Here is a 22,307-nt window from a genome sequence, read left to right on the forward strand (position 1 = left end):
CTACAAGTGGGCGTGCCTTCAGATCAGGAAGCAGGCCGCGCTTTACCCAATCAAATGTAGTGGGCGGGATTTACTGTCCGTGCTCTCACTTCCCACTAAAAACATAGTCGCACCACCAGAAGTGAAGCGCTGAGGGCAGACCAAAACCCTGGTTTCCTTGCGCACAAGTGCTCCATTGTCCTCGGCCCAGAGCCAAGTGAGAAAAAAACAGCAGAGGGCGCTGTTTTTACTTTTCATTTGGCGATGGGTTCCCAGATTGGTCCTGATGTTATTGGCCCCGGTCAGACAGCAGAGTGAAAGTTGACATTTCACCGGCGCGTTTCACCGCTTTAGCGCTCCTTCAGCTGCCGCTGCTTCTACATTTCGGCGCTTTTTCGCCGATAGTTCCGTCTTCTTTCACTTTCTCCATGCCGTTTGGTGCCCCCCCCCTTAGGTTGGTGCCCTGTCCTTCCGTTAATCCTGTACTGAGCATTTCTCACGGCTATTTTCACCAAATGTTTCACCCCACAATAGGGACGATGCTAGGGTTCATGTGGTCAAACCATGAATCATCTTCATCACTCTGACATATAACAGGATGTGTGTTTTTCTTCCAGTAGACGATGGTAGCTCTGTGGTGTCCACGGTCGCTCTGTCTAAATGGGAACAGATGAGCGACACAGAAGCTTTCTCTCAAGGTAATGTAAGCTACGTTCCAAACCATATGGGAGCAACATAATAATATGTTATAATCCATAATCAATACATACAGAACATACAGACTTAGAGCCCTCACTATAATTGAAAATAACACAGGATTAATGTGCTCAGCTAAAAGGTGAAATAAAACGGTCGGTACTAATGGCTGTTCATTTGATACTAAATTAATTTCATATTTTGAAAATGTAAGTTTGTTTTTTTCCCCGTTGAGAGAGATGTTTAAATAATGGGAATACATAATTTTTATATTTATATATATAATTGGTCTCACATAAATGTGAGAATTAGATCATTTCACTGACTAAGATCTCTCTTTTTTTTTTGGTCTTCAGCGAGGACAGAGTCTAAATGGGACAGTGTGGTGGAGAGAGACAGTGAGGAAGACAACAATGAAAGGTACGTTCTCATGCTCTCACTGAACGGATCATGTGTTAATAACAGTGTGGACAGTAGGTCCTAAAGATCACATTTAACACATTGACTGCCTGAATTATTTTCACTGCCTATTGTTATTCATGCCAGAGATTTTTCAATGAAAAAAAAAAAAGTACTCAGGAGCCGAGATACAAAATTTTAAAGTTTTAAGTTAACAAGGAAGTGGATGAGAGTAAAGATCTTCGAAAATTCATTTGAAATGTATTTATTTTTGCTAAAATCGAGTTAACTCGATCTTGGCAATTAATGTGTTAATAACAGTGTGGACAGTAGGTCCTAAATTCAGTCGAAATTAAATAATGTTCCCGAAAATCAATTAGTTTGATTAACTGTTGCCTGATCTCTCTCTCTCTCTCTCTCTCTCTCTCTCTCTCTCTCTCTCTCTCTCTCTCTCTCTCTCTCCCCCTCCCTCTCTCTCTCCCCCTCCCCCCTGGGCTTCAGTTCGACCAATCACGGCGCAGAAGGCGGGGAGTCGGACAACGACAGCAGCGATGAGGAGTCGTGCGGTCGTCAGTACGATGACGCAGACTTTGCCAGTTCACTGAAGAGCTTCCAGATGTCTGAGGTCAAGAGGAAACGGCTGAGGGAGCTGGAGGCAAGTCACATGACCTGTTTGAATGAGAGTCAGTGTGAACATCTCTGCATATGCACACGCACACACTCACTGGTGGTAAAAGTCACATATTAACCCATTGAGACCTGAAGCCGATTCTACATGTCTCCTAAATCTCAACAGTTTTCTGAAAAACGTCTGTTTCTATATCAGTGGTGCTCAATCTTTTTCATGTCAAGGACCCCCAGAATTATATGTATTTGGCCGCGGACCCCCATCAAAATATTTTGTTCCAGGGACCCCCCAGAAGCAAAGATTTGAGTTAAAAATGTTCGCTTTAGAAATATATATATTCAGAAGATTTGCACACATTTTCACGATTTTTCTAAAATAGCAGATCTACAAGCTCATAGCGCGGCACTCGGTGCCGCGCTATGAGCTTGTATATCTGCTATTTTTGAATAGCCCAAAGTGTAAAATAATGCTGTTTTAGCTCAAATCTAAAAATGAGACAGTTCCAGGTCTTAATGTGTTAATATACTAATATAGACTCAAGTAAATAACGTGGGTCATGTTTGCATGTTTGTAATTGCAAACAGCTGAAATCAATAATATATCAGTATTCTGATATTAACCTGCGGGCCGCATTAAGTGAAGGTGGGGGCCGCATGTGGGTCCCGGGGCCGCCAGTTGCCCGTGTTTGCACTACAGAATACATGACGCGCTTCTTCTTCTTCTTCTGTGGTTGTTCCTGCAGGTGAAGGTGATGAAGATCCAGGATGAGTTGGAGTCTGGTAAGAGGCCCAGGAAGTGCGGCAGGAGCGTGCAACAGCAAGTGCAGCACTACAGGAACAAGCTGCTGCAGAAGGTTGGTTCCTACCTGCTCCTGTGCGTTAAAGGATGACTCTCAGAGTCACAGACCTGTAAGGGTCCATTTGGTTCCATTTGTAAACTCTCAGAGTTACAGACCTCTAAGGGACCCCCCCCCCCTATAGGAATCGTTAATAGAGAATCGTTAAGGCACTGGAATGGTTAAAATCCTAAAGTGTCCCAACAAAGGACCGCATGGTGTGAAAAGGTGAACACATTGAGCTGGTGTCATCTTATAAATACCTGGGCGTTTGGCGAGATTCCAAGCTCTCCTTTAACACTTCCACCGCCAGAGGTTAATCTCATAATGTACTCACCAGTGCCAAGGTTTTATTGTTGTTTTTTTTGTTTTTTTCACGTCGCCATAGACCCCGTTAAAATCCGTGAGATTGAGCTGTGCATACATTTTGTAAACATCGCAGACATCTGCCTGGTTCGAGCAGTGAAGACCACGTGTCAAACGGTGCCTCCATGTTGTAGTTAGAACGGTTTATGTTAAAAAGTGATCACCGAGGAGAAAAAACTACAAGGAGAAAATGGAGTTTTAGTGTGCGCTTTAGAATGGAGGCCGACGGGATCGGCAAAGCCGGATCGCAAATAGTTCCGTTTCCGGTGGTGTTACACTGAAATGGTCCGTGTCGAAAATTGAGGAAAAAAAATGAAAAAAAGGAAAAAGCACCCGGACCGTAGGGCTACGGTCTCGGCGCTTAACAGTTGGATTTAATGGACCGTAGGACTACGTTCTTGGCGGTTAATGTGTTAAGGTTCATGTGGAGAACTTTACCAAAAAACTAAGAGGACAGATTGGTTTCCTCTATAGAAACAGGTGCTGTTTGTGTTTTGCCAGCAGAAAAACTGTTATTCAATCTGTCATAATGTCTGTGTTTGACTATGGTGATATACTGTCTATGCATGCTTCACTCTCCACACTGAAGCCTCTTGAAGCAGTCTACCACAGTGCCCTTAGGTTTTATCACACCCATCACTGTATCTTATATGATAAAGTGGGTGCTGGGGGCGTGTCTTCTCCTCTGCGTCATCAGCGCCCATACCCTAGGTGGGGTTGGTGAAAGGGCCTACTCTGTGTCGAGTTTGCATGTTCTCACCGTGTCTCTCAGGGTAGTTAATACCCTCACAAAAACATGTAGTAATCCTGGTCTCTATACTGCCTCCCCCTGGTCAGCCGGGGCGCCTGATGGAGGGGAAGGGAACTGGTTGGAATAACATGTTCCTTCCACGCGCTACGTCCAACCAGGGAAACTCCCTCCTGTCAGGTGACAAGAAGGTCAGTTGGCTCTCATGCATTGAAGGAGGCATGAGCTCGACCCTGGTCTCCCTAGGCTGGTGAGGGGAGTGTAGTGCCCAGGATCACTTAGAAAATTGAACATCGAGAAAAAGGACGCTCTGCTTCTAAATTCCGCCGATTTTCGCCGTTTTTTTTTTCTCACGCTGTTAGGTAAAGCCCCCAAGGTTGGTGCCCTGTGCTGCTGCGCTGATTTTATCCGCCAGATTGGGACGTTCACGGCATATTTTGCACCATTACGGTGCGTTCATCATCGTGACGAGTGCCTCTAACAGCCGCTGCTGGCTGCGTGCACGCAGCGAGGCAATGCGAGGCGACGCGAGTCAACACTCATACAATCACGTGCAGCATGCGTCCTCTACCCCTGTGCCTAATGGCTGTACATGGGGCCGACGGGTGCTTTAGAGTGATTGTGTGATTGTGGCTTCAGGAAGTAAATTCCTAGCCTCGATCTCCAAGCTTTTATTTTTTAGTTTTGCTAAAAAATAAAAGCTTGGAAATTCCTGTCCCAGCTGTTGGTACGCAAAAGCGCCTCGCGTCGCCTGATGTGGTGCGCATTTTTTATTTTGGGTGCGCATGCGCACCAGTTATGTGCAACCCTGTCTATGGGCTTCCCTGAATAAATGAAGGAGAAACAAACAAAAGAAAAAGTGTTCCTCGTCTGGTTTCATCCACCGCAGGAGTTTGACAAGGACAAGGAGGAGAAACGAGGGAGGTCTGCGTCCAAGTCCAAAGACAGGTCGAAGGAGGACAAGAGAGGAGGAGGAGACAAAGAGAGGAGCCGGCGGGGCGAGGAGGACCGGGACAGACGGAGAGGGAGGAGCAGAGACTCTGAGGAGCAGATATGCAGGAGCAGCTCGCCTGTAAAGTGAGTGATATCACCTGTTACAGGAAGTGACGTCACCTGTTACAGGAAGTGACATCACCTGTTACAGGAAGTGACATCACCTGTTAAAGGAAGTGACATCACCTGTTAAAGGAAGTGACATCACCTGTTAAAGGAATTAATTTTTTAACCCATTTAGACCGGGGAAGAATCTGTGTCATTTTTTTGATTTATTTGTCTTTTGAAAAATAGCAGATCTACAAGCTCATAGCGCGGCACCGAGTGCCACGCTATGAGCTTGCAGATCTTGAGGCCTACACTCTCAGGCCCGGTTCAACCCCAGTGGTCCGCGGCCCTAAAGCAGAGTACAATGGGGGTCCGTGAAAATGAAAAACGTTTGAGAATCACTGCACTAAAGGTTCATTTCCATTCTCTCTCTCTCTCTCTCTCTCTCTCTCTCTCTCTCTCTCTGTCTCTCTCTCTCTGATTTGTGATGTCACAGAACAAAGTCGCCGAAGCGGTCCAAACGCTCCAAGTCGCCGTCGCCGGACAAGAAGTCGTCTCTCAGGTCCAGATCGCGGTCGCCGCATCGCTCCCACAAGACCAAGAGGAGCAAACGCTGACGAAAACAACACACAAGAACCTCGTCCGTCTGTCTGTCTGTCTGTCTGTCTGTCTGTCTGTCTGTCTGTCTGTCTGTCTGTCTGTCTGTCTGTCTGTCTGTCTGTCTGGCCTCTTTTTGTTCTGTTTTAGTTTCGTGCTGAATTCTTCCACAGTCGGCCGTTCTCCGGATCGCTCAGCCCAGTGTTTCTGCAACAACACAAACCCACTTCCTGTTCCTGTTCTCCTCGTCACGACAACACCACCCACTTCCTGTTACTGTTCTCCTCGTCACTACAACACCACCCACTTCCTGTTCCTGTTCTCCTCGTCACTACAACACCACCCACTTCCTGTTCCTGTTCTCCTCGTCACTACAACACCACCCACTTCCTGTTCCCCTCACTACACATTGTAATGACTCTTGTTTAACTCAGACTGACGCTGATATAAAAGAGCAGATCGCCCTTTTGATTACCGGCCCTGCTTCCACAGATAGAAAGCCCATTCATTTCCCCACAGGGATTTCCGAAAATATTCGTATTGATTATTTTAAGCCTCGAACCAAACCTGAAAACAGGAAAAAAAAAAAAAAACAGGTAAAAAAAGGTAAAGTTACCAACCTTGCCTGTCTTTTGGCGGTTTACAAATATTGTTTTGACACAGAATCAAATGTTTTATGGTCATGATTCACCAGGAGCCTGGATGGCTTGGTTCCCGGCTTAACCCATTGAGACCTGAAGCCGATTCTACATGTCTCCTAAATCTTAACAGTTCTCTGAAAAACTTATGTTTCTATATCAGTGGTGCTCAATCTTTTTCATGTGAAGGACCCCCAGAATTATATGTATTTGGCCGCGGACCCCCATCAAAATATTTTGTTCCAGGAACCCCCCAGAAGCAACGATTTGAGTTAAAAATGTTCGCTTTAGAAATATATATATGTTCAAAGATTTGCACACATTTTCACGATTTTTCAAAAATAGCAGATCTACAAGCTTGTACGAGCTTGTAGATCTGCTATTTTTGAATAGCCCAAAGTGTAAAATAATGCTTTTTAGCTCAAATCTAAAAATGACACAGTTCCAGGTCTTAATTCGTTAAAATAATGAATATGAATGTTTTCGGAAATCTCTAAGGGAAAAAAATAAAAATAATGAATGGTTCTATCTCTGGAACCAGGGCCGCTAAACAAAATGTCCGCCACTGCTATGCTCTCTGACAGTGGTTCTCAAACTCTTTTCACGTCAAGGACCCCCAAAAACTACATTTGTTTGGCCGTGGACCCCCATCTCAAATGTTTTGTCCCCCCCCCGGCCCCCCCCCCCCCCCAGAAGCAAAGATTTGAGTTAAAAATGTTCGCATGAAACATAAAAAAATCTAAAAGTATTCAAATATTTGCACAAATGTTCACGATTTTTCAAAAAAAAATAGCAGATCTGCAAGCTCATAGCTTGAGCTTATAGATCTGCTATTTTTGAATGGCTAAAGTATAAAAGGTTAAAATGATTGTGATGCTATATAATCTCATTTTGCCGGACCCCACTTTGAGAACCAATGCTCTATGAGAGCTTGTAGATCTGCTCTTTCCGGCGACACTCGCACTGCGTGCAACTTGGGTATAAATCACGCCTGGGGGGGAGGAGCCTACTGACGTCACATGGTTTCCTCGCTCTTCCTTTTAAACCCTGATGTCTTCTTCTTCTTCTTCTTCTCGCTTCACGAGATTCAGCGCACTCTTCTTCTTCTTCTTTTTTTGTATGATGAAGTTTGAACATTGTAATTAGTTATATACTGTATATTTTCTTTGTTTTAACGTTTTGTTTTAAAAATGGAAGATTTGAACAGAATGTTGCTACTAGTTCCGTGAAAAAAAAAAACCTGACAAAATAAATTGTTCCCGGTGATGAGGAGTGTGTGACTTTATTAATTTATTCCCACTCACTGCTTTGGAAAGTGGAGGATGTTCTCCATTGATGAGGCTTATTACCAGGGACGTACACAGGTAGACTCTAGGTGGCGCTAGAGCACCTGCCCTTTGCCCTCTTGACCAGAAGTGCCCTTTTGAAAAAAAGGGGAAAAAAACGTTTTTTTCCCCCCAGTTTACAGCAGGGGTCTTCAACAGGGGGTCCGGGACCCCTAGGGAGTCCTCAGAGTTACTACAGGGGGTCCGCCAATTCTTTATGTGATATGATTTTTCTCTTTACCATAACCACTCGAAACCTAGCATCCCTTTTCTGAGGAGAACTTTTGCCAAAAATAGCCGATCTACAAGCCCACAACGCCTCGCAGCGCGAGGCGTTGTGGGCTTGTAGAGCTGCTATTTTTGGCAAAGAGGTATCGGTGTAGAGGGAAAAAAGAGAAAAGTATAATATACTTGAGCACCTGCCCCTCAAAATGTCTGTGCACGCCACTGCTTATTACTTATTACTATTGTGAATCCAGTCCAAAAAACCTACCTCCCGTCCACTCCCATTATAGGATCTTGAGAAAAAGGTCCTTATCTCCATATCTGTTTTACGCCTAGCCTGTAAACCACACCCCTTCCGTAAATCTCATTTCCATTTAATTTCAAGGAGGAGTCTGGTATGGGGGCCTGTTTGGCTTTTTTTTTTTGCTGTGGGCTGGAGCTGGGCGGGAGTAATACCGTTGACTGACAACCCCTTCAGCCAATCAGCCGTTTGTTTCCCTTCAGCCAATCAGCAGTTCGTTACACAACCACCAGAGCAACGTGACGCAGGGGGACTTCTGAAAGGGCCATGCCGAAAATAGGTTGCTTTATTCGGATACAATGCGTGTCACTGCCCGCCCCTGCCGGTTCTCTGAATTTTTATTTTTAAATAGGCTCTGTCATGATTAATTGACCACATATATGAAGTTAAACAACTACGTTTTATCCGAACGATATCTTAAAAGTCAATTCAAACAAGAAGTTTGGGCAGATGGCACAGAGGGCACGGTGGTGCAGTCGGTAGCGCTGTCGCCTCACAGCTAGAAGGTCCTGGGTTTGATCCTCGCCGGGGATGCTGTGGGCGCTGGGGGCTGGTTGGAATAACATGTTCCTTCCACGCGCTACGTCCAACCAGGGAAACTTCCCCCTGTCAGGTGACAAGAAGGTCAGTTGGCTCTCATAGACAGGAGGGATTTCTGAAATATGTGATTGTTAGAGGCATTTGGGGGTAAAAGTTGGGAACAAGGCCATTTTACATAATTCAAGGGTGCTGAATCAGAAAAACACTGTTCCCAAGCAAAATTCTTAGTGCTTAACCTCCTAATTTGCATATCAAAATGGCTGCCGATTTTGAAGTATTTCTTAAACAACTCTATAACAAAGCAAGCAAATCTGACAAATAAAGTGTATATATTTATGTTCTGAGGGTCATACAATGTGTGGGAGGTAGTTGTAATGTAATAAATGTAAATACATGTAAATAATGTAAATAAATATGCAAATTAGAGGCCACCATTACATAAAACGATTTACCATAGTACTCAAACGGGTCCATGTGCATCCCCCTTATTTTGTTTCTAATTATCTGTATTTTTGCCATCCTTAGGACATCTAAAATACGTACTTTTTCCCCATGCTAAATGTTTAGTTTTTGATCTTCTAATCTGCATATCTGAATGGCTGCCAAATTGACAAATTCGCACCTTTATCTTCAATAACTCTGTGGCCAGGCAAGCAAAATTGACAAATGAAGTGTCATACATTTTCTACAATGAGTAAAGAATTTGTAAGTAATATAATATGATAGTATAATATAATATAATATAATAATATAATAATCAGCCTACTCCGAAATATGCAAAATAGCGGCCCCCATAACAGATAACGGTTTAGTACTCTAAAGATACTGTATTGGCCATTGTTGAACGAAAGTCTAGACACTAGACCACATTCATACAAGGAGGTTGATCATCACTTCGTTGCTGACATGCACACGTGGCTGTGCATCGTAACCCAGATTTCCGGCATTTGCAACAACGTGTTGTGCATTGCTTATGGCATGCACATGAAATCATTTCTATAGGCTATACTAGCATGGAACAGGCTGGACTAGGCTAGACTAGGTTGTACTAGGTTGTACCAGACTCTAACAGTCTCTATTAGGCTTTACTAGTCCCTTGTCAGCCCTGTAGATACTCAGACCATAGGGACTAACCACTGTGTACACGGGCCATAGCTTGTGTGTGCACGAGCAATAGTTTTGCATGAACCTTTGTAGACCATAGTACAGATCTGCCTTGTAAAGCCTAATATAGCCTAGTACAGCCTAGCAAAGCCTACTAGAGATTAAAACAGCCTATTAGAGACCAGTAGAGTCTAGTGCAGTACAGCCTAGTACATCCAAGACTAGTCCAGCCTTTTGGGAGAACAGACTAGGGGATGGTGGTATATAGGCTATACTAACATGGAACAGGCTGGACTAGGCTAGACTAGGTTGTACTAGGCTGTACTAGACTCTAATAGGCTCTATTAGGCTGTACTAGGCTCTTGTCCACCCTGTAGATCCTCAACCCATAGGGACTAACCACTGTGTACACGGGCAATAGCTTGTGTGTGCACGAGCAATAGTTTTGCATGAACATTTGTAGGCCAAAGTAAAGTACTGCCTTCTATAGCCTAATAGAGCCCAGTAAAGCCTGGCAAAGGCTGCTAGAGCTGAAAGCAGACTATTAGAGCCCAGCAGAGACTAGTACAGTAAAACCTAGTACACCCAGGTCTAGCCTAGTCCAGCCTGGTGGGAGAACATAATAGGGAGGGGGTACCAGGCTATGCTAGGACTGATAAGGCTGGACTAGGATAGATGAGGCTGTACTAGGCTGTACTAGACTCTAATAGGCTCTATTAGGCTGTACTATGCTCTTGTCAGCCCTGTAGATCCTCAACCCATAGGGACTAACCACTGTGTATACGGGCAATAGTTTGTGTGTGCACGAGCAATAGTTTTGCATGAATCTTTGTAGACCATAGTACAGATCTGCCTTGCACAGCCTAATAGAGCCTAGTACAGCCTAGCACAGCCTACTAGAGCTTAAAACAGCCTATTGTAGACCAGTAGAGTCTAGTATAGTACAGCCTAGTACACCCATGACTAGTCCAGCCTTTTGAGAGAACAGAATAGGGGAGGGGGTACAAGGCTATGCTAGGACTGATAAGGCTGGACTAGGATATGTTAGGCTGTACTAGGCTGTACCAGACTCTATTAGTCTGTGCTAGGCTCTTGTCAGCCCTGTAGATCCTCAACCCATAGGGACTAACCACTGTGTACACGGGCAATAGCTTGTGTGTGCACGAGCAATAGTTTTGCATGAACCTTTGTAGACCATAGTACAGATCTACCGTGCACAGCCTAATAGAGCCTAGTACAGCCTAGCACAGCCTACTAGAGCTTAAAACAGCCTATTATAGACCAGTAGAGTCTAGTATAGTACAGCCTAGTACACCCATGCCTAGTCCAGCCTTTTGGGAGAACAGAATAGGGGAGGGGGTACAAGGCTATGCTAGGACTGATAAGGCTGGACTAGGATAGATTAGGCTGTACTAGACTCTAATAGGCTCTATTAGGCTGTGCTATGCTCTTATCAGCCCTGTAGATACTCAGACCATTGGGACTAACCACTGTGTACACGGGCAATAGCTTGTGTGTGCACGAGCAATAGTTTTGCATGAACCTTTGTAGACCATACTGTAGTACAGATCTGCCTTGTAAGCCTAATATAGCGTTGTACAGACCAGCACAGCCTACTGTAATTTAAAACAGTCTATTAGAGACCAGTAGAGTCTACAACAGTAAAGCCTAGTACACCCATAGCCTAGTCCAGCCTTTTGATGGAACAGACTAGGGGACGGCGATATAGGCTATACTAGCATGGAACAGACTGGACTAGTTAAGACTAGGTTGTACTAGGCTTTATTAGGTTGTACTAGGCTGTACTAGTCCCTTGTCAGCCCTGTAGATACTCAGACCATTGGGATTAACCACTGTGTACACGGGCAATAGTTTGTGTGTGCACGACCCAATAGTTTTGTTCCCTGTTGGCCATCTAAGTGTACCTATAGCCATCCCCATCCCACTCTATATAGTTTTGTTGAAAGTAGTTTGTGTTCAGATATCAGTACCAGTTCTGTGGCTCTAACTCCTCCTGGGGGTGAGTTATACAAGGCAGAAATCCCCATGATAGCGTATTTATGGAACGTCACATTTATTTTTTGGTCATCAGGGGCCAAATGTACCAGGATTTTTACATCATCTAAATATTTATTTTAGATGTCCTAAGGATGGTAAAAATACAGATAAGTAGAAATAAAATAAAATAAGGGGGATGCGGATGGATCAATTTAAGTACAAAACCGTTTTCTGTAATAGTGGCCTCTAATTTGCATATTTATTTACATTATTTACATTTATTTACATCTATTACATTATAAATACCTTCCACACATTGTCTGACCCTCAGAATATAAATATATACACTTTATTTGTCAGATTTGATTGCTTTGTTATAGAGTTATTTAAGAAATACTTCAAAATCGGCAGCCATTTTGATATGCAAATTAGGAGTTTAAGCACTAAGAATTTTGTTTGGGAACAGTGTTTTTCTGATTCAGCACCCTTGAATTATGTAAAATGGCCTTGTTCCCAACTTTTACCCCCAAATGCCTCTAACCTCCTTATAGAAGGCCTTTTTTCTGAAATCCCTCCTGTCTATCATGCATTGAAGGAGGCATGAGCTCAGCCCTGGCCTCCCTAGGCTGGTGAGGGGAGTGTAGTGCCCAGGATCACTTAGAAAATTGGCACAGGGTAAAAAATAAGGGTTACAAAATTGTGGGGGAAAAAAAAGTTTGAGAGCGTCTTGAAATGTTATAAGAGAGATGAAAACAGCGGACAGAATTTCAATGACGGCCGTTCCATTTCGGTCGGCTGTACTCTGCTCCATTCGGGTTCCACCTGATTGGCCAACCTCCACTGTCAATCACAGAACAATGAGCGAGGACGGTGATAGGCTAGTTCATTTTGTGGACGACAAATAAACGCCCAGGTAAGCCCTCCTCAGACCAGACCCAGTTCCTGAAATCAAATGCCAATGAGACTTCCGGAAGGGGGGGGTGTTACCAGGCCTGTAACAAGCGGACGGGGTCGCGTTGACTTTTCTTTCTTTTCTTTGCGGAAGCACAGTGAATCCCTTCGTGTTTAGCAACCGTCGGGGGATCGATCATACTGGATATAAATATTATGTGACTAGTTGAAAATGTAAGGAAAACCAAAAATCGCTGGCAGTGGATGATTCATTTTTGTATTTAATATGGCAGTGAAAGAGTTAAGGTCCAATTGATTTTAAACTAGAAAATGTGCTCCTCGGAGCACAGGTCTCCGCCAGTACTGTTCCTGATTAATCCTGTCTTAAGTGTTACTTGATTAATCCTGTCTTAAGTGTTACTCCGCCATTTCGTGATTACTCCTGTCTTACCTCACTTTGAAAGAGTCCAAGACTCTTTCAAAGTGACACATTATTTTTTATAGGCCGCTATACATCATGCGTCTCACTAGCCAATCAGAGCACACTCTTTCAACATATTGTCACGTGTCATGTGAGGCTTGACCAATGTTAGCTTGGCCGAGGGGGGGGGGACGGAAAGTGAAAACATAGTCTCCTGGCGGAGACAACTAATGATAAAATAGGTTATTTTTGCCAGACCCAGGGGGTCGGCCTACATGAGGCTTTGTCGGTCGGTCGGTAGGTCGGTCGGTCTGTCCCTCTTTTCCTCTGCACACACGTCATGCGAAGTCCGGCCATTCAGATTTCGACCACTAGGGGTCTGGTAGTACCAGGTCTCCTGGTTCCCTTGTTCGAGGGCTTCTACTGGTTCTACTGAGTGAAGTCATTTCACTTTTGTGTATTCTACGTAATGACGTCATCGCACAACGACATCTCAATGTCGTCATCACAATTGTGTCCTTTAAAAGGAAATGTCAAGTTAACAAAATATAATTTAGCATATTTAGCAAGAATGTCGCTCGCCTTTAGCATCTTCTGAATGTGTCAACTGTTGAACAGCCTGTCTGCTGTACAGACAGGTCTGCTGTGAGAGATGTTCTGCTGGGACGTACATCTGAAGGAAAGACCAAAGAGAGGCCTGCATGCCGCTGCCGTGGCCGTAGGAGACGAGGTGTTCTCCTTTGGAGGTGACAGTTACGACACGGTTCATATCGAAGTGCGTGTCTTCAACACTGTGTCTTTGCGCTGGAGGAAGTTTCCCCTAGTGGCTCCCGGAAGAGCACAGCGTCCCCTTGACGTCCCCCCCATGCTCCGCTACCACACCGCCGTGCTGATAGGAGATCTGATCTACATCTGGGGGGGACTCACTAACAGATGGGAGTACAGCAAGGTGCTTTACGCGTTCGATGTCGACGCCCACGCATGGTTCAAGCCCACGGTTTACGGTACCATTCCGAAGGGGAGGCGGGGCCACTCGGCCTGTGTCTCGAGGAGGGTCATGTACGTCTATGGAGGATACAACCAGCTGACCGGTTACACTAACGATATCTACAAGTTGGACACCACCACGATGGTCTGGTCTTTAATTAACACCAGAGGAACTCCACCACCGGCTTCTTCACATCACTCTGCCACCGTCATCGGGACAAAGATGTTTGTGTTTGGGGGCGTGGAGGATGACGACCACGAGGACGTCAACGACAACCTCACCGTGTTTGACACGGAGACCGACTGCTGGCTGAACACGCCCTCTACGCGGCTTCGTCCGGAAGGACGCGAGGGTCACGCCGCCTTTGCCTACAACGGAGAGCTGTACGTATTCGGTGGGGCGTGCGATGACCAGTTCTTCAACGATCTGTGGAGATTCAATCCGGAGACCTTCTCCTGGAAGAGCGTCGAGCCCAGAGGGAAGAATCTGTGCGACATGTACCGGATGTGCTGTTGCATGGTGGGAGATCGCGTCGTCCTCTTTGGAGGATTGTACACGGCCAACGACCTATACGTCTTGGACGTGACTCCTAGTCTGAAGACGCTATGCAAGCTGGCGGTTATCCGGTACCGTCTGGAGCTCTCGGGGCTCCCGCACAACGTCAGGTGGGAACTGGCGGCCATGACGACGAAGATATAGTACAGGGGTGATGCAACATTGATGATGGGGAGGGCCACGATATTTCCACACTCACTCCAGAGGAGCCACATTGTATATACTGTCTCTACGTATTTAAACTTTTTTTCGCCATTCTATGTCACACAAAAGTAGCCGATCTACAAGCTCAAAACGTGTTGCACTGCGACACATTTTGAGCTTGTAGATCTGCTATTTTTGGTATTTTTGAATTGGAATACTGATTTATTTATTTTTTGGTATTTTTTAAATGGAATCCTGAAAAGTAACATTTTTATTGTCTCCGCCAGGCCGAAGGCATGGTGGAGAGTATGTTTTCACTTTGTCCGTCCGTGCATGTGTGTGTCCGTCCAGCTTTGTACTTTATCATCAATTTTAGAATAAATGGGACCATAGTTTAGCAAAACGCATATCATGATGATTGAAAGGAGACTTTAAACTAGCGACTGGAAGCATATAGTATTTATGACAATGTTTATTAAGGTAAGAAAATCTAGTCTAAAGTTTGTCAAAACCCCATCCGCTTACAATGAGAGAATATTCCTTCTGACACATGCAGGGGTAAAACAGCGCCATACAGGCCATTCATATGATATGATTCATATGTCAGGCTGGCCCCTTGATTTAGTTATACTTATGTTAACTTAAATACATATACATTGAACATAAAAAAGACAATCGAATTTGAATACCTGTCATTAAACTACTAATACAGACTGTAAGTAATTAACGCGGTTTCATGTTTGCATGTTTGGAATTGTAACAGCTGAAATCAATAATATCAGTATTCCGATATTAACCTGTGGGCCGCATTAAGTGAAGGCCAGTTGCCCATGTATGGCCTACATCTTTAGTGGCAACAACCCAAACCTCAATGATAATGTGGAAATCCAATCCAGAGACCTTCTCTTAATAAAGTTGAGCCAATGGTTAATTTCCAATAATTGGCTCCAAGTCCCACTTGGAGCCACTAGAGGCAAAATGATACACAAATCCTACAAACGGTCTCCTAAGTCGGTGCTGGCGTCTGACAGCAAATCTCGCGAACAAACGTCCTATGTTTATCAATAGCACCTACGCCCAAATATGGAGAATGTTGTCTAACCTCAATATATCGTGTTGTCATGGTTTCAGGCGCAATCAAATGCAGTCGACTCCTATGTGGAGCTCTAAAATAACAACTAACAAGTATGGAGTTTGGGCGACTTCGGTCTCTAGTGAAAACCATACATGGTCGTGGTGTCTGGGAGATCCATATATGGAGCAGGCTGAGCCGGCTGACCAATTGGGGACTGTCCTCATGAAGTGGCACTTAGATCTGACGTCATATACACTATACCAGGGGTCCTCAACCTTTTCAGGCTAAGGACCCCTTAGCTGATAGAGAGATGAAGCAGAGACCCCCTCTTTTTATCTCTATATATATATATACATTTCTAAACCCAAAACCCCCCCAAAAAACCTGCCATTGTGTGGGACTAAACACAAAAACAACATATCAATGTCACTAATAAGACACGCCACAACGTGCAGAATTACTACGCGCAGTCTGTAGGCCACTTCATACTGCTCAGCACACATCTGCCCCCTCGCAGCATAATTAATTGCGGCCAACACAAACTCACAACATTACAGTCGGCCATGTTGTTCCTTAGCGTCATCGCCGACCACCGCCCAACGAGACCCAAGTGAGGTCAGACAACACACTCCATATTTGGGCATAGCTCCATTGGGAACATCTCCTATTATGGCTTTATATAACCGCCCAACGAGACCCAAGTGAGGTCAGACAACACACTCCATATTTGGGCATAGCTCCATTGGGAACATCTCCTATTATGGCTTTATATATTATAGAGACCAACAAACACAAAGCACCGCGCAGCGGCTAGGGGGGAGGGGCGCGCAGCGCCCCGACCCTCTAGTTGTATACAATTGTGTTCATTTTACTTGGTCAGCTCTTTTTTCCCTCTACACCTATACCTCTTTGCCAAAAATAGCAGATCTACAAGCTCACAACGCCTCGCAGCTATTTTTGGCTAAAGTTCTCAGAATAGGGATGCTAGGGTTCAAGTGGTTATTGCGAAAATAAGAAATCATATCACACAAACATTTGGCGGACCCCCTGTAGTAACTCTGAGGACCCCCTAGGGGTCCCGGACCCCCTGTTGAAGACCCCTGCACTATACACCATATTTGGGCGTAGCTACTTTGGAAACTCCATATATGGGGATATGCCGGGACCAGAAAAAAAGTGTGTTTTTTTTAAGTGCATATAGTCCTATTTATAGGTTATTAATTACATCATGTGTCTCGCTAGCCAATCACAGTGCTGAATAGAGTCATCCAATAGTCAGCCAATCACAGTACAGCAAGGGGTGTACTAATGTAGAGGGGTGTACTATTATGAGCCAATCACAGTACAGCGAAGGGTGTACTAATGAGGTGTCCCAACCCCACTTATAGGGGCGGCTACACCGCCCAAAAACAGAAACAAAAGAAAAAGTGCTCCTCCGAGCACAGGTCTCTGCCAGGTCAGGTAGGTTATTGTGGCCTCCTGGTGGCGCTATAATAGGCCAATGTGAAAAGGCTGGCACTATTTGAATCTACTCATATTAAATGCATTGCAGTAAATGATCGAATATGAGTTCTATTTACTTAGTTCCAAGCCTGTTAGATTTAATTAATAATATTGATTGTAAATAGTTGCCACAATTGTATTGAGTAGATCTTGTATATTCTTTCTAACAGTGTAGTGTCCTGACACTCTGTTCCTCATCATCCATTCAACTCTTCAAAGAGAGGTATCAAACATCTCCAGATGAGGACCTTGTGCATCAGGGGTCTTCAATGACCCCCCCCTAAATCCCCACATCGTGGGTTTAGGATCTCTTGACTAAGATAGGGCCCTACGTTTGTACCTTTATGCCCATATATGGAGATATCTTTAAATGTGTCTGTTTGTACCCTTTATGCCCATATATGGAGATTCCATCTCATAGATTTCCATAAGAAATCAGTTTGTTGATTGTGGGTTGCTATGGCTACCTAATATTGATCAGTGTACTTGGAGGCCAGTCTGACATCACAGAACTCCTTATTTGGGCAAGGCTGACACGGAACTCCGGGTGTGGGCGTGACTTGTCGTGATAGTGACATCACAGTGATGTTGTAAAGCTCCTGGTATAAAAGTAGATCCCACACTGAGAGAACACCATTCACCACTTCGTACCGGCTCACCATCGCCTCCTGCTGGACATCACCTGCTAGAAGAATCCTAGAACACCGCTTAACCTTGGATTTGTAGCGTCATCGAACATATTCACTGGAAGAGTCACACTAGTAGATCACTGGTTGTGTTCTCTCTTACAAAAGAAGTGATTTAGTTGTTTACACTTTTATTCTCAGTGTGTAGAAATGGCGTCTGCCAGCATTCCCGTCTCTGAAGATCACTTCCTGTGTTCTATCTGTATGGATGTGTTCACTGATCCAATCACCACTCCATGTGGACACAACTACTGCAAAGCCTGTATCACACGTTACTGGGACACTAATGATGTGTGTAAGTGTCCACTATGTAACAGAACATTCTATATGAGACAGGAATTCTCTGTTAATAAAGTCCTCTCTGAGATGGCCAATCAGTTCAGGAGTCACAAGTTGAAAGAGGAATATGAAGCAAAGACAGAGGCTGAAGTTCAGCAGATGATCCAGGAGAGACGACTGAAGATTCAGGAGGTCAAACACTCAGTAGAGCTCAGCAGGAAAGATGCATATACGGTCATAGCCGTCAGTGTTCAGGTCTTCTCTGCTCTGATCAGCTGTATTGAGAGAAGTCAGGCTGAGCTCATTGATGTGATTGAAGAGAAGCAGAAAACAACAGAGAAACAGGCTGAAGGCTTCATTAATGAGCTGCAACAGGAAGTCACTCAATTAGAGAAGAGAAGCTCTGAGCTGAAGCAGCTCTCACACACTGAAGACCACCTCCACCTCCTCCACCACAACTTCCCATCCAAAAACTCTGGGTGGAGACCCACCAAGGACTGGACAAACATCAATGTCCATCAGTGTTCACATATGGGGACAGTGAGGACAGCTGTGGCTCAGCTGGAGAAGACACTCAGTCAAGAGATGGAGAACAAGCTGTGTGATGCTGAGCTGAGGAGGATCCAGCAATATGAGGTGGATGTAACTCTGGACCCTGATACAGCACATCCCTGGCTCATCCTGTCTGAGGATGGAAAACAAGTGAGTTATGGAAATGTATGTAAGAATCTCCCTGACAACAAAGAGAGATTCTCTAAATATTCCAATGTCTTAGGAAAACAAAGCTTCTCCTCAGGAAGGTTTTACTATGAGGTTCAGGTTACAGGGAAGACTATGTGGAGGTTAGGAGTGGCCAGAGAGTCCATCAACAGGAAAGGTGTAAACGTACTGAGACCCAACAATGGTTACTGGACTATAGAGTTGTGGAATACAAATGAGTATTGGGCTCATGCTGGCCCTCCTGTCCTCCTACCTGTAAGAGAGGAGGTCCAGAAAGTGGGAGTGTTTGTGGATTATGAGGAGGGTCTGGTCTCCTTTTATGATGTGGAGACCAGAGTTCATCTCTACTCTTTCACTGGCTGCACCTTCACTGAGAAACTCTTTCCATTCCTCTGTCCATGTAATAATGATGATGGTAGAAACTCTGCTCCTCTGATCATCTCTCCTGTCAACATGGACACTGAGCTCAGGGAGGACGGTGGGAACATGTTCCCTCCATCTTCAAAATGAAGAAAAAGCATTTGTTCCCTCCAACAAATATTAATAATGGTAGAAACTCTGCTCCTCTGATCAGCTCTCCTGTCAACATGAAGAAGAACAGCATGGAGTTTAAATAGTCAGTAAATCAGACAATGTCATTATAGGCAGAAGACATTGAAAACATGTAGAGAAAAACTATAGTAAAAAATAGTTTAGAATAGTTCATAAACTTATGCATAAACTATTTTTCATTTCAAACATAGCTTCATAGACGTGTTGACTCAGTGTTGTGTAAATTAATGTTTGCTTCTTTAAAAAAAGATACTTTTCAGACATATAACCATTTAACCATATACTTATATTTGCCTATAGTAAATGTGACCTTTGCGGCTATGTACTTGGTCTGCTCTTTTTCCCCCTCTACACCAAACCTCTTTGCCTGAAAGAAGCCCATCTACGAGCTCACAATGTGTCGTTGAAAATAGCAGATCTACAAGCTCACAACAGAGCTTGTGAGCCTGTAGGTCAGCTATTTACTCCAAATGTTCCGCCCAAAACTTTAGTTACTAGTTACTTTGTAGGTTTTGATCATCATTACAAAACATACATTATCACTTCATCCCTATATATATTTCGGATCTACAAGCTCACAATGAGTCGTGATGCGACATATAGATATACTATAACCAAAGATGGTTAATTTTATGAAGATACACTATCCCTGTTGGAGCCACTAGAGGGCGACATGGTACAAATCCTACAAATGGTCTCCTAAGTGGGCGTCTGACGGCAAATCTCACGAACGTCCCTATGTTTACTGGTGTTATTATAGATCCCGCGAGAGTGTGCTGCTGGGACAGAGAAAGGTCAATAATAATAAAGTAGATTTTCTCCTATTTTTCCCTGGAAAAAAGTAACATTTTATTAGTGTCAAAATGTTGTGGATATTCATATTGTATGTTTTTGTGACCAGTGGTGGAAAAAGTACTAGTTACTTTTTAATATATTTTTTAATAATTCATAATAATTAATAATTATTATTATAATTATAAAGAATGGTTCACTCTTCCATTGGAAATAACAGACTGCAACTGTGCTTCCGGTCTCCCTGAAGAGGCGTACACACACACACACACACACACACACACGCACGCACGCACGCACGCACGCACACGCACGCACGCACGCACGCACGCACGCACACACACACACACACACACACACACACACACACACACACACACACACACACACACACGCGCACATGCATGCACGCGCACACAGACACGCACACGAACACACACGCGCGCAAACACACGCACACGCACATGCATGCACGCACACACGCCCACTTCACGCAGATACAGGAAGTAAAGCGGAGATGGTGAGTCTTTCTTTGGTGTTTCGCCCAGGTGGGCGTGGTTAAATGCACAAACCCTAACCTAGTGGAATGCAATCAGCAAACTATTTAGTTGTGAGCTTGCAGATCTGCTATTTATTTGTATCTGCTTGTAGATGAGCTTGTAGATCTGCTATTTATTTGTATCTGTTATTTATTTGCATTTGCTTGTAGATGAGCTTGTAGATCTGTTATGTATTTGTATCTGCTTGCAGATGAGCTTGTAGGTCTGCTATTTATTTGTATCTGCTTGTAGATGACCTTGTAGATCTGTTATTTATTTGTATCTGCTTGTAGATCTGCTATTTATTTGTAGATTGGCTATTTAGATCTGCCATTATTAATCAACAATTTAGACAATAGCCAACTAATGTGAGCTTGTAGATCTGCTATTTTTCACAATATATATCTGTGGAACTGATCACCGTGATGGCTCAAAACCACGCCCACCTGGTCGAAACCCCAAAGAAAGAGGCGGCTCTCCCCTTCGCAGCTCCGCCTCCTCGGTGCGTCCAGGGAGGGGGAGTGGCCTACTGACAATACATGAGCTGCGTTCCTTTATCCAACATAAGACTTCCGGTTCCTGAGCTATCACATATAAGGTTTCCGGTTTGCCTTCAAAATAAGATGATCGTATTTAATGTTTTTTTTTTAATGGACATACGTTCATTTTAAAAAAAACACATTGATGACGTATGTCTTTTTAAATGGCTTCTACTGGAGAACTTCAGAGTCAAATGCAAAAGTGAAAAACACTGGGGGCGCTGTTTTTATTTTTTATTTGACGATGCGTTCCCAGATTGCACTAACTCAGGGGTCTTCAACGTTTTCAGGCCAAGGACCCCCTAGCTGAGAGAGAGATGAAGCAGGGACCCCCTCTATATTGTATAAAATTGTGTTTCAGATTAAAGTTTTTTTTTGTACTTTTTTTTTGTACTTACTTTTGTACCTGTGCATAGAGCCTGTTTGTAAAGGCTACACTCTCCAGTCAACAGCATTTATGCGTTTAGATAAACCTTTAATGTTATTAAAACAGTTAAAAATAGTTTTTTTTGTTACACATGAACATAATTTGTGTTGTCTAGCTTCGTTTAAAGGAGGAGTTCACCCAAAAAATATTTTCTACCAATTGCACACCCTATGAAGCCTTGAATCCATGGATTCTTTTTTGTTTTTGTGGCATTCCTAAACTAATACTTTGATTCCGTCTCCTACCGACAAATGTATCCGGTAGGAGACACAAAATAGATTATTTGTGTCTCCTACCGGAATACACACGGTCATCAAATTATTGTCTATAAATCCATGAAATCAAGGCTTCATGTAGGATAGAAAATAAGTCATTTTTTGGGTGAACTCCTCCTTTAAATGCTTAATTTATAGTTTAAATGTGTTTTTCAATGGCTTCTTTTTACTCTATATAGAGGGTACTCTTATTCTGAAGAGATGGTCCTACGTTTGAAGTCTTATATTAGACAGCGGAACGCAGCTCAATACATGCGCATGGGCGGAGAGAGAGAAGAGAGAGAGACCAGAAAGAGAGCGAGAGAGAGAGACACACAGAGAGAGAGGGAGGAGAGTGACACCGAGACACACAGCCAAACCGCCGCCTTTAGCCTTAGTTATTATTCTGTAGGAATCATTTCTTCTGGGCGGCGAAACATCATGGCTTCTTGTCAGGGAGGAGGAGGAGGTGGTGGAGGAGGTATACCAGGAGGTGTAGGTTTAGGATGTGGAGGTTCTAAC

At 44.0% G+C, this 22,307-nt stretch overlaps 3 protein-coding genes across 4 annotated transcripts in view; all 3 read left to right on the forward strand.

The window, feature by feature from the left end:
* LOC311056905 (U2 snRNP-associated SURP motif-containing protein) overlaps window positions 1–6,250 on the forward strand; it is a 45,225-nt gene extending 38,975 nt beyond the window's left edge. The window contains exons 19-24 of one of the 2 annotated variants that reach the window (XM_084073751.1): window positions 597–677; window positions 1,032–1,095; window positions 1,576–1,729; window positions 2,445–2,555; window positions 4,541–4,728; window positions 5,189–6,250. In XM_084073751.1, coding sequence (XP_083929877.1) covers window positions 597–677; window positions 1,032–1,095; window positions 1,576–1,729; window positions 2,445–2,555; window positions 4,541–4,728; window positions 5,189–5,309 — 719 coding nt within the window. In that variant the 3' untranslated portion in view covers window positions 5,310–6,250. The remainder of the gene's footprint in view (window positions 1–596; window positions 678–1,031; window positions 1,096–1,575; window positions 1,730–2,444; window positions 2,556–4,540; window positions 4,729–5,188) is intronic. The other variant, XM_084073752.1, reaches the window with a different exon arrangement.
* A 7,134-nt stretch (window positions 6,251–13,384) lies between these two features.
* Window positions 13,385–14,419, forward strand: LOC311057444 (kelch domain-containing protein 3-like; the record flags this gene model as incomplete). The annotated part of the gene is made up of 2 exons (XM_084074401.1): window positions 13,385–13,791; window positions 13,888–14,419. 2 exons carry the CDS (start codon window positions 13,385–13,387, stop codon window positions 14,417–14,419), a joined length of 939 nt encoding a protein of 312 aa, XP_083930527.1.
* A 3,591-nt stretch (window positions 14,420–18,010) lies between these two features.
* On the forward strand, window positions 18,011–19,192 carry LOC311057445 (pyrin-like; the record flags this gene model as incomplete). The annotated part of the gene is made up of 1 exon (XM_084074402.1): window positions 18,011–19,192. One exon carries the CDS (start codon window positions 18,011–18,013, stop codon window positions 19,190–19,192), a length of 1,182 nt encoding a protein of 393 aa, XP_083930528.1.
* Between the last annotated feature and the right edge of the window lie 3,115 nt (window positions 19,193–22,307).

This window comes from Gymnoscopelus microlampas (assembly GCF_963454915.1).
Source record: "Gymnoscopelus microlampas genome assembly, chromosome: 12".
Classification (NCBI taxonomy): domain Eukaryota; kingdom Metazoa; phylum Chordata; class Actinopteri; order Myctophiformes; family Myctophidae; genus Gymnoscopelus; species Gymnoscopelus microlampas.